The 13,021-nt window shown below is 43.6% G+C and overlaps 1 protein-coding gene across 1 annotated transcript in view; it reads right to left on the reverse strand.

The window, feature by feature from the left end:
• Nucleotides 1–1,177, reverse strand: part of EGFR (epidermal growth factor receptor) — a 298,096-nt gene extending 296,919 nt beyond the window's left edge. The window contains exon 1 of the mRNA XM_029062043.2: nucleotides 1,012–1,177. Within this exon, the coding sequence (XP_028917876.1) occupies nucleotides 1,012–1,023 (12 nt within the window). The 5' untranslated portion in view covers nucleotides 1,024–1,177. The remainder of the gene's footprint in view (nucleotides 1–1,011) is intronic.
• Nucleotides 1,178–13,021: the final 11,844 nt, after the last annotated feature.

Below are 13,021 nucleotides of genomic sequence, written 5' to 3' on the forward strand. Positions count from 1 at the left end.
GTGCCCAACCTAATGATCTTGCATCTGCCTCTGTTCTAAGAAAGTGCTTGGCACATAGTAAGTGCTTAACAAATACCACAATCATGATGATAAACTCCAGAGTCTCAAAGAGAGTGAAGGCCATCTTCATGTCTGAAGGGATTGGGTGGGGGAAGGATGGTCATTAGCAGGTGAACCGCTAGCAGTGGCCTAGCCTGCCAAGAGAGATTTAGAGTGGGTTCAAAGGGACCTAGTTCCCGAGTTTCAGTTCTACATGAGGGACAGGCAATTATTCCTAGATCTAGTTAAAGGTTCTTGTACAACCATTGCTGCTACCATATTTAACAAGAAAATAAAGTAAATAACAGCTCTTAGTCCTTTACCAAATTGCATCTAAATAAGTGGTGAGTGGGGAGGGGCTATCATGGGGACCATGGCTAGCCCCCAAACCTTCCCCACCTGTCCCTATCTGGCAGGACTGGCTAGCTGACCCCCAAATGGTTCCTATGCCTATGATAATAATAATGATTTTTATTATAGAGCTTGTGAAAGGCTTACTATGCCAAGCATTCAACTAAGTGCTGGGGTTGATTCAAGATAATCAGGCTGCACACAGAGTGTGTCCCACATGGGTTCACAGTTTAAGTAGTAGGAAGATTTAATTCCTATTTTACTGACGAGGAAACAGACACAGCTCAGTTAATGACTTGCCTAAGGTCACACAGAAGACAAGGGGCAAAACTAGGATTAGAACCCAGGTCCTCTGACTCCCAGGCCCTTGCTCTACTAGCCCAAGCTGCCTAGTATTAAGCTGACAACACCAGTGAGAGATTTAGGCACTGAGAGTATTGGACAATATTGTTTGCAGATTTCTTCTATTTTGAATTGACTTTTCTCTAGGAAAGATTCATTTCTAACCTCCCCAGATTACATCTCCACAACTCATTTCAGCCTTCCCCTGCATTTATAGGCTCATGTACCATAGGACTTAGATACATAGCTCACATATTGAACACAAACTCCAATACATACCTCTCTTTTCATTCTTCCTCCTGTCTGCAAATTGTTTTAGTGTATGTCCCTCTTGATAGATTGTCTCCTCCTTGAAGGCAGAGGAGCCTGTCTACTAATTTGCTTATAATCTCCCCAATAATTAGCACAGGGCACAGCGCACTGTGGGCTGAACAGCCCTGAAGAGAAGGGCTACTCAGAAGAGAACCTCCATCACGTGATAGACGCCAAACTGAGCTTTTTATAGGTCTCTAATTCAAAGTGCTTGCAGGTGGGAGAGTGAGTCACGTTGGCAGTTAACTCTTGATCTACCTTTTCGGCACTTGATAATCACCCCACCTCCAGTCCTGTTGACTGAGGTGATTGAATGGGAGCTTAAAAATAATGAAAAAACTGAGACGTCTCAAAGTTTATTCTAACTAAAGCCATAACTTCAAGGAAATGACAGAAAGTAAAATTTTGCTCTGGGCCTGCAGTAGCCATCTCCATTACTGAACCGGACCTTTAAACACTTTGATACTTACCCCAGACCCACGTTACTTTTGTAAATACCTATATTCTACTCTTTTCCCTGTCCCTATTCTACCTTAATGTCTGTTTCCCCCTGTAGAGTGAAAGCTATTGGACCAGGAATTGCATCTTCCCAAGTGCTCAGCACAGGAAGTGCTAAATACCATAAAACTAGTTGAACCATGTTTCTGTTTTGCAGAGTTTGTCTCTAGAATGACATCTACCTTCAAATTAGGAAAGGAAACAAAATCCACTGAAACTTCGCTGTTTGATAACTAACTCTAAAATGGCTGCACCCTATTCTTCCTCCCATCTGATCTGATCATGAATATAAGAAGGAATTTTTGAAAAGCGATTTCAGGATTTTTTCTCCTCTACACAGTGGCATGATTTAGCACCCATGCATTCATGGCACAAACCCCATCTGTTTTCACATTATATTTGAAAGAGGCTGAAAGTCCATAAAAGATTTGAATATAACCCATTTTCCCCAAAGCTCCAAGCCCTCTACAGAAATCACTTCTAGAATCCTCATAACTCCCCCATGGTGGTACTGAGAAATAAAGAGTCCAATTCACCCCTAAACATGGGCAAAACCAGATTTCTTCCTTCTATCCTTGCTAGGGTTCCAGAGACAAAGGGCAAGTTAGTAAGGTAAAAGGATGGGTGTGTGGGGAAACTGGGGGAAGGAACAAGACCTCTCACTTACTCTCCATGTTTGTGTCTCTCCCTTGGAGACTCTCTAGACCTGTCGCTGTCCCTCATGACCATCATGAAAAGCACTCTATATAAAACACACAGTAGACATTAAAGGTGCAGTCCCTTCAAGAATATTACACTTAAGGAACTCCAGACACATCCAAAGATTTCCCTCAACAATGCTTAACTCACTGTTGTCACTGAATTCCTACTACCTAGGCAGTACACTCTTCACCTTCAAATCAAAGCAGTATAAAATGCCTCTTGAGAAACTAACAATTTGGTGACAACTAAACATCAGGTTTCCTATTAGCTGAAGATCTATAAAGCTACAATGGTATAAGACTCTCTCTTTGCTGAGACCTGGAGCTATTACCGTAAGGACATTCTGCTTCTAGAGGGGATTCATGAGTGATGGTGATTCTATATCAAATGGCAGGACAAAAAAAAATAACAATCACCTGAAACAGTCAGGCACAGAAACACTGGTTGACTGGGGGAGATGTTTGAGGAGAATGAATGACAACAGGATGCTAAAGCAGAGCCCCCTCAGGGAGGTGAGAGTGGAGCATATGCAAGCGAGAATGGCAGAAGCAATAATTTAAAGAAACAGTGAAGTCCATTAAGATGCAGTGGTCACTTTGAGAGGTGGAGTCTCAGATTTAAGACTGGGTTTTAGAGTCTTAAGAATGTTGGGGTCACTTTGTAATTAGAGCACCCCAACACAACCCACTATATTACTGTCACCATCCTCTGCCTATGAGTTTTAACCGCTATGAAAGGACAGGGAATGGGTATGTTTATTGTTATAATGTATTCTCCCAAACACTTAGTACAGTGTTCTACACATAGTAAACACTCAATAAATACACCTGAATGAAGGAATAAATGGGAATCATTCAGGGTTCAACTGACCGGTCTGGCATGCTGAGAACAGGGCAGGATAGACCTATCTCTCAGCCTCTCCCTTAATAAGAATGGCCATTAGCTGCCCTCCCAGATACAGACCCACTGGTATCATATGCTTCATGCCCCAGCCGATTAACTTAATGACGACCAAGACCCGATTTGGGGGAAGGACATCCAGGTCCACCCGAACCTGGAGGGTTTTTCCCTCCCATTCCATTTGTTCCAGAGCTTTTTCAGTTAGGACAGAAACCTGAGGAGAGCAGCCTGTGGGATGGTGGCAAAGGCTAAGATGGAAAATGAGAGCAATGGGGATTACAACAGTGACATAGAGGCAGTGAGCCCTGACTTCCTTTTCATTGACACTTCCGGTTCCTCTGATTTCCGACTGACTAACTGCACTGGAATCCCTTTCCCCACTTTCCCCCGCCACCATGAGGTTCCCACCATCCTACCTGTAAGAGGACTTCTGTAGGTTCTCCTTGCTGAATTTCTGGTGGCAGGAAAGCTGGCCAAACTTCATTATAGTCCCACCTATTGTGAGACTTCTAATCACCTCAGGCTGAGCACAGGGCCAGGCCAGTGAAATAGTGATAGAGCTCAGGGGCAAGAGCAGAAAGAAAGTTGGGCCAGTCAGGGAGGCAAAGTAGGTTGACTCCTTGAAGAATGATTCCTGAAGTTAGAAATTGAAACAGGATTAGTTATCAGGGTAGATCAAACAAGATAGTCCCAAAACAGAAGTCAGAACTGGCAACAAATGAGCAGGAATTAGGAGAAGGACTATTCAGATGAGAACTTCAATCACCTGGCAGAGAAGAAGCTGAGAGTTTTTTATAGTGCTCTAATTCAAACTGTCTGCAGGTGGGAACGTATGTATGTGGGGGAAAGGGGGTGTTGGCAGTTAACACTTGATATTCACCCCAACCTCAGTCTTATAGCACTTTATGTACGTATCCATAATTTATTGAGTTGAATTAATGTCTCTCTCTCCCTAGAGACTGTAAGTTTGTAGTGGGAGGGGAACATGCCTGCCAACTCTGTTGTACTGCACTCTCCCAAATGCTTAAAATATCACTGATTGAATAATCTCATCCACCATTTGGGATTTATCCAGGAATAAAGCACAGCCCTGGGGCTTCCTGTGCTCCTCACTGTGTCTGACTCCTGAGCCAGTGCCTGGCAAAGAGCTGAATGGCACAAGGAGGAAACACTGGTACCTTTTTTTGTTTTGATTTGCTTTTTATGGCACTGATTAAGTGCTTATTGTGATCCAGGCGCTGTACTCAGCACTGAGATAGATACAAGCTAACCCAGCTGGGGCTCACAGTCTTAATCCTCATTTTACAGATGAGGCACAGAGGAAGTGAAATGACTTGCTCAAGGTCACACAGCAGACAAGTGGTGGAAGCAGAACTAGAACCCGTGTCCTTCTGACTCCCAGGCCTGTGCTCTATCCATTAGGCAACACTGCTTCTCTGTCATTTCCCAAGCCCTAATCTAAATTTGTCACTCCCCCAGGATAGGCAGGACAATTTGCTTCCTGACTTTCACATAAAATCATCATCATCATCATAATGCTATTAAAAAACTCTAAATATGTTTCAAAAACCACTGTACTAAGCCTTGGGGTACATACAAGACAATCAGATCAGACACAGTCTCTTTTCCTCACAGAACTCACCAACTAAGAGGTACGGATAGCTTTCTTAACCAGCCCAGAAGAAAGGAAAATACTCTCCTAGATTGATTTGCAAGATGAGGAGAAAGGTTGGGTAAAAAGAGGATGCAAGGAGACCGAGCGATTCCCTCAGATTCTGTGACCCCAGGCAATCAGAAATGCATGGGGTCATTTGAGAATAAAAAAAAAGTTTGTTTTTTTGATAGGAAAAACCATATCTGTTATGTTAACATTATCCAAAACAGCTGACTAGAATTTCCAGAAATGTATCCAAAATGTCATTCAAATGGAGAGTCCAAGATGAGTTGTAGCATAAAATTATGACTTCTGGAAAACATATGAGCGAGCAGGAAAAAAGTAGGTATGATTAATTTTGTTTGAATTTTATTTTTTACTTTTCCTGCAAGAATGACAAATAGGGCTAAATATCCTCCCAAACATGTCCCAGTGCTGTCAATGGAAAAATATGCTTCATAAAAGAGATTGTGCTGCTCTGTCAAGAGACAATCATGGAAAGAACCTAATAGCTTGTTAATGACAAAGGTGGCATCTGGTGCTATCTATTTCAGTGCTTAGCAGATTGTTTAGTCAATTTTTTCATTCTAATTACCCCATTTTAAATATTTTTTTTAATGTCTGTCTCCTCCTTTAGAGTACCAGCTCTTTATTCTACTGGATCGGAAGATCCCCCTCTAAACTGGAAGGTCCTTGAATGCAGGGATCGTGTCCAACAGCTGCACTGTATTCTTCCAAGAGCTAACTACAGTGTCCTCTGCAAAGTGCTCAGCAAATATTACTGATTGATTAATTGATTATGGGAAAGGAAAGTATCTCATTATTCTGTTGTACTTTTCCAAGCACTTAGTAGAGTGCATTGCATCCAGTGGTTAGCCATGTGGCTTAGTAGAAAGAGCTTGGGAGTCAGAGCACGTGGGTTCTAATCCTGGCTCTGCAACTTGCCAGCTATGTGATATTAGACAAGCCACTTAACTTCTCTGTACTTCAGTCACCTCATCTGTAAAAGGGGAATAATAATGCTGGTTTTTGTTAAGCGCTTACTATGTGCAGAGCACTGTTCTAAGCACTGAGGTAGGTACAGGGTAATCAAGTTGTCCCACGTGAGGCTCACAGTTAATCCCCATTTTACAGATGAGGGAACTGTGAAGTTAAGTGACTTGCCCACAGTCACACAGCTGACAAGTGGCGGAGCTGGGATTCGAACCCATGACCTCTGACTCCCAAGCTCGGGCTCTTTCCACTGACCCACGCTGCTTCCCATAAGCATAAGTAGAAAACTGTGAGTCCCATGTGGGACAACCTGATTTTCTTGTATCTACCCCAGTGCTTAGAACAGTGCTTGGCACATAGTAAGTGCTTAATAATTACCATAATTATTATTATTACTCAATACATTTACTTTTACACTTCTGCCTTTCTTCCTCATCTGCTTTTTCCTGCCACATAAAAATGTGTGGGGACTATCAACAGCGGTTTTCCTAGAAAGGAAGGAAATTCCCTAATACCCTCCCTCTCTAGTGAATAACCTTCTCTGGCTTGGGATGGAGGAATGGGAGAGTGCCAATACAATTTGTTAGCCCTTTTTTTTTTAAAAAAAAGCAAAAAATATCCTCTTCTGCTGAAATGACCGGAAGAGGCTTTGGAAAGCAAACCATAAATACTTGGATCTGGGGGCTAGCTCTGCTTGCTAATGTGCTTACCACTCCCCTGCTCACCCTCTTTTTTTTTTTTTTTTGGTTTGTCAGTGATTAATAGGAAATTTCCTGTCATACCCAGCAGAATTTATGAATCTGAGCAGTTAAATATGGCTCACTAGAGTGCCAAATTTTTCTGAGTGTAGTCTGTCTTTCTGAAATTCCACTATTCCTCCTGTTGGAAGTTGCTGAGACTCTCAAAGAATTCAAGGACTCAATGGAGAGAAATCCCCCAATTTACGGAAAGCACCCCAGAGACGAAGACAGCGCTCAGCAATAGAAATCTGAACGAGAAATTTCTCCAAGTGCAAAAAAATGGATGGATTAGGCAGATTGAAATAAAAGACTGAATTTTGTCAAATCTGCTCTTAAAGGGATAGTTGGGTTTTGAAATAATCATTGGCAGGGTTGTTGGCATTAAGCTTGCTGATAGAGGAAAAATGCTGATGTAGTATTTATTGGCATTGGAAATCTAAAAATGGTATGTTGGAATCTATGCCTAATAATCCCTCCAGAACTGAAATTGGTTTAATGGATGAGAAATTGCTTCCCATATACTTACACATGTGGTCAATATTCTTTATTTTAAAAGTGCATAGAGGGCCACTTTCTCTTTGATGGCCTCCAATGCTTTCTTGACAATAAACCGGAGGCAGCGGATTCTAAATTTATCAGGCTATCCTCTTTTAACAGCTTCATATGACTATGCTCTAACATGAATATCCTCTCCAGAAGTCCATATATTCCCTTGAATTCTCTGCATTAATTTTTTAACGGCATTTGTAAAGCACTTACTACGTACCAGCTGCTGTACTAAGCACTGGGATAGAGACGGGCTAAACAGGTTGAACACAGTCCGTATCCCACATGGGACTCACAGTCTTAAAACCCCATTTTACAGTTAGGCAACTGCGCCACGAGAAGTGAAATGACTTACCCAAGGTCAAACAGCAGACAAGTGGCAGAGCCAGGCTTAGAACCCAGGTCCTTCTGACTCCCAGGCCTGTGCTTTACCCACTAGGCTTCTTCTGACTCCCAGGCCTATGCTCTCCACACGCTGCTTCTCTAGCTCAATGAAACAAACATTAGCCAGTGCAAAGATCTGGAGTAGTGGATGAAGGACGGGCCTGGGAGTCAGAAGGTCATGGGTTCTAACCCCAGCGCTGCCACTTGTCTGCTGTGTGACCTTAGGCAAGTTGCTTCACTTGTCTGGGTCTCAGTTACCTTGTCTATAAAATAGGGTTTGAGGGAGTGAGCCCCACGTGCTACAGGGACTGTGTCCAACCCAATTTGCTTGTATCTATTCCAGACCTTAGTACAGTGTCTGTCACATAGGGCTTAACAAATACAAATACTCCAGCTATTAATTAAAAATAATTATTAAAATTTTAATTATTAAATAAAATTATTAACATTTATTAAACTTCCAAAAAATATGGGAATGTGTCCAGTGTTCCCATCATTCCTGCAGGTATAAGTGGCACATATTCATTCAATCGTATTTATTGAACTCTGATATGATTATGGACTCTCCCTCCATGAATGACCAATGAGCCTCAGTCCTAAGCCTCGGGACAGAGGGATCTGATTCGAGGGCTAGTCATCCCTACCTGTCAAGTCCCCACTGGGGCAAAGAATGCAATCAGTCAACCAAACAATCACCTTTACTGAGCGCTTAATGTTTACAGAGCATTTTACTAAATCCTTAGGAAAGCACAGTATAATAATAATAATTGCGATATTTGTTAAGGGCTTACTCTGTGTCAAGCACCGTTCTAAGCAATGGGGTGGATACAAGGTAATTGGGTTGGACACAGTCCCTGTCCCACATAGGGGTCACAGTCTTAATCTCCATTTTACAGATGAGGTAACTGAGGCCCAGAGAAATGAAGCAACTTGCCCAAGGTCGCACAGCAGACGTGTGGCGGAACCGAGGCTAGAACCCAGGTCCTCCTGACTCCCAGGCCCGTCCTCTATCCACTAAACCAGGTCGCTTATGGCAACAGAGTTTGTAGATACTTTCCCTGGCCACAGTGAGCTTACAGTCCAGAGACCAAGCGGGCAGGCAAAGCTGCAGCACATTGAGAAGAGCTTGCCACGTTTTTTTTTTTAATGCAGGGCCATTTAGTGCTGAAATGACTACAACGTAGTTCCATAATCCCATGAGCTGGCAAGCAGTTGCTTCAGTCTTCTCCACCCACGTTAGCTAGCAATACTGGTTCTTAAGGACACAGTTCTGTTTGCGCCCAGGTTTAACACATCACACCCTTGATATATAGAGCTATATATATAAAGCTGTCCTTCGAGTTGGATGATGATATTACTGGCGGGGAGATTTTTATCCGTGTGGCTGATAAAGATCAATGGGTGTCCAAAAGTGCCTTCAACATCATATGCCCACAAAATTCTTCCTTGTTGCGTGATGGTGGCTGCTATCTATGGAGCATAAACTTATTTTTATGTCTTCTTATTGCTGTGATACTTGTGTTTGTTTTAAGTCACCACTTATAATTTGTGACACCCTGGTGACTTATCTTCTGCTACAGTCTTCAAATTGTCCCCAGACATGCCACAACATTTGAGGTTCTGTTTCAATGGGCCTTGAAAGTTTTGACTGTCCACCCCTTTGGAAATTTCTCCAATTTAGCTCAGATTAGACTAGCTATTTGGGTAGCCTAAAGTTCTAGAACACATCAGAGTCTAGAAGCTATGGCCCTGAAGAATCTCCAACTTCACCCTTCCCTCTAATCACCTAAACCCAGTCCTTTTCTCCCTCAGCTTCCCCAAACTTCCCACTCCCTGCATCACTCCCATCCAGTTCAATCCCATCCAACCCCTCTCCCATGCCCCACGTGACAGGTCTTGGCAAATGAGGCCTGTGGAATCCCCCTTGTATCATAGGGAAACTCCTATTCATCCTTGACTTTTTTCTGCCCTGGTCACTGCTCTTCCTCACCATCGCTGAAATCTGGCTCTCCCCGATGACACCATCTCCCCTCTCATCCTCTCCTGAAAGGACCAATCTTCTCCCATTTCCCAGGACTCAATGGAAAATGATAATAATAATAATAATGTAATAAAGGGGGAGGTGTCAGCCTGCTTCTTGCCCCCCTAGTACCATATTCCCACCAGCCCACCACCTGTATTCCTCTCTTTCTCCTCCTCTGAAGCCCATATCATCCATCCCTTCCACTTACTTCAATTACTGCTCACTATCATCTCCTGCTCTTCCCAACTTCCACTCGCCCCCACACCCCTTCACGTACACCTAGGCTCCATCTCCAATTTTCTAAACCATTTTGATGTCTTTCTCATATTCCTTCTCTCCTCCATCATTCCCACTGATCCTTAGGGACTTCAATAATCATGTGGACACTACTGATGATCTTCCAGCTGTTTGCTTCCTCTCTCTCAACTCCCTCATCCTCCCACTCCACCTCACCTCACCCCCTCATCCATTAGAACACAGGCTTGATCTCATCATCTCTAATCACTGTATAATGTCTAAACTCACCAACTCTGAAATCCCACTCTCAGATGTCAACATGCTCACCTGCTTTGTCTCCCACACAACCCTTTCAATCAATCAGTGGTAATTATTGAGCACTACTGTGTCCAGAGCACTGTACTAAATACTTGGGAGAGTACAACAGAGTTAGCAATCTTGTTCCCTGCCCACAGCGAGCTTATAGCTTTCCCGCAAAACTGTCCTTTACCCTTCAGAAACCTTACCCTCCACACACAGCCTAACCCAGACTATCATGCACCATTTGGAATCCCTACCCCCTGCCCTGTATCTTGAAGTACAAATCTACATCCTCTCCACTGAGCTCAACTCCCTTGTATTTCTGTCCCTCCAACGGTCTAGTACCCACAGCCTGCAGTCCTGGATCAACTCCAGAGTACATTTCCTCTGCTCTTGTGCTAGAGCCGTGAAGTGCAGCTGACAGAAATCCAGACATCAAACTGAACTTGTCCAGCTCAAATCCATCCCCACCTTCTATAATTCCGCTCAGGAGATGAGTATTCTTTATTTGGGGTATGTGGGGGTGAGAGTGTCACTCACCAGTCACACTGCAACAAATTTGGATCTCCCCATGGCCACCCTTTACAGTGTTTTGACACTCATTCACTGTAAATGACTCCAGCAGGGAACAAATAATTCAGACTTCAGTCAGCCGTAAAATCAGTTTGCAGTCTTAGATGTGTAGCCACCACAGGTATCTTCTATTGTGACATTTATTCTCCACTCATCTAAAGAGAGGACTAAACTAAAAACAAACAGAATGGATGGTAAAGATGCCCATCTGGGGATGAAATATTGCTGCTGATACAATTTCGATCATAAAGGAAAGGCACACCCAACTTTATGAGATACGTGAGCCCCAAAGAGGGAATTTAGAAATGCCAGCCAATGAGCCAAGCCTCTGACAAGACATTTCTCCAAAACTTCCTTAAAAGAGAAACAACAGGGTCTCTTGCCTGGTCTGTCTCTCTGTTGGAGGGTTTGCTAGGTTGGAATGGCATCGATTGGCGTGAAGGAAAGAGGGAGTAAAAGGGAGAAAGGTTTTCCTATGTGATAGAACAAGTAGTTCATGATCCTTTAAACAACAAAAAAAAAAAGAATCACATCAACATCATGCTTCTTTGTAGGCCTGCTGGAACTACAAAGCACCCCTCGAGTTGGAAACGAGGCAAAGAACATTTCTGCTGTCAGAAAACGTGGGGGCTTTCTGACAAATTGAGCAAATTGATATTATCTTACCCCCATGAACTAAATCAAGCTACAGCCTCCTCTTGCCGAGGCTGAACAGCCAAACTTAAGAGTACTCGCTCCTCTGAGGGTGTATCCCTGAAAATCTTCCCTGGCTGTGATCGCCTCCAAGGGTGTGTAACTCTGGGATCTAGAGTTGATGATCTCCATGAAAACAAGGAAAGGTTTTAGACCTGTTTGTGCAGTGCAGGCATCTGGTCAAAGACCATTCTGATTTGGGCCCAAATTTAGCCAGGACGAGCCTCAGTCTGAGCACTTGGGACCGTTATTAGAGAGGGCACCATGCTGACAAGACCAAAATTTGGGAATGTAGCTGCCCACCTCTGAGACCAGCCCAAGACCAGCTTGTCTGTATAACGGGAGGAGGAAGAAGGCAGCCGGAATCAGTCCCTTTGCCCCACTTGGTTGAAGACGGAGTACGGCTTCACTTATCCCTCTTGGAATGATCTCCTTCCTCTGAAACATCTTCCGAGAAAGATTCCATCATTTCCTCAAGGGCCCCCTTTCAGTAGAGCACTAAAAGGAAGTGTTTTATGACATTGACTTTCATCTCTCCTGTCAATTCAAATCCCTTTCCATTCATTTTCTCCTTGTGAAAAGAGATGTCAGGATGGCTGAGCATTCTCATCCTAAATGCAGATTTCTTTAAATAAGCTACACGATTATAATGAGCACGGATTTCTCCTCACACATGCGTACTCATGAGCATACACATTCACTCACACAAACACACTCACTCACATATGCCTTCATTTGCACACACACATGTTCGCACACGCATACACACACTCACATACAGTCGTAACACACTCTCACACAGGCAAGCACATTCATTCATTCAATTGTATTTATTGAACGCTTATTGTGCGCAGAGCTCTGTACTAAGCACTTGGAAAGTACAATAAGGAAACAAATAGAGACAATCCCTACCCAACCATGGGCTCATATATCTACATGTATCTATATATCTACAGGCATAGATAGATGCATATACATATCAACACATCTGCTTAAGGTACATAAACTATAGTTACACACCCGAAAGGATAACCCTCCCTGTGTGGTGGCAACCAGCAGATTGGACAGACAGAGGGGGTATATACTGTAAGCCTGAGCCTGGAAAGAACACCCAGGGCCACAGTTAGACAGCAAGATGAGTCTCGTGAGCTGCCTGAGAGCACCGGCTTCCCCATCCTCTCTTCCCAAGCCCTGTCCGGCACCAGCCAGATCAAGCCCCCCGTGCCTGGGGGTGCAAAGAGAGCTGTATTTCCCTGAAAAAATGAATGCCGAGGAGTCCGACTCCCATCCGGTCTTGTCTTATGCTGTCGAGTCGTCTCCGACCCATAGCGACATCATGTACACGTCTCTCCCAGAACGTCCCACCTCCATCTGCAAATGTTCCGGTAGTTCATCCATAGACTTTTTTTGGTCAAAAATACGGAAGTGGTTGACCATTGACTCCTTCCATGCAGTAAACGTCATTCATTCATTCATTCATTCAATAGTATTTATTGAGCGCTTACTATGTGCAGAGCACTGTACTAAGCACTTGGAATGAACAAATCGGTAACAGATGGAGACAGTCCCTGCCCTATGACGGGCTTACAGTCTAATCGGGGGAGGCAGACAGACAAGAACAATAGCAATAAATAGACTCAAGGGGATGAACATCTCATTAAGACAATAGCAAACAACTTGAGTCTCTGACCTCAACTCTCCCATGCCGCTGCTGCCCAGCACAGGGGAGTCGTG

This window comes from Ornithorhynchus anatinus, chromosome 4 (genome assembly GCF_004115215.2).
Source record: "Ornithorhynchus anatinus isolate Pmale09 chromosome 4, mOrnAna1.pri.v4, whole genome shotgun sequence".
Lineage (NCBI taxonomy): Eukaryota > Metazoa > Chordata > Mammalia > Monotremata > Ornithorhynchidae > Ornithorhynchus > Ornithorhynchus anatinus.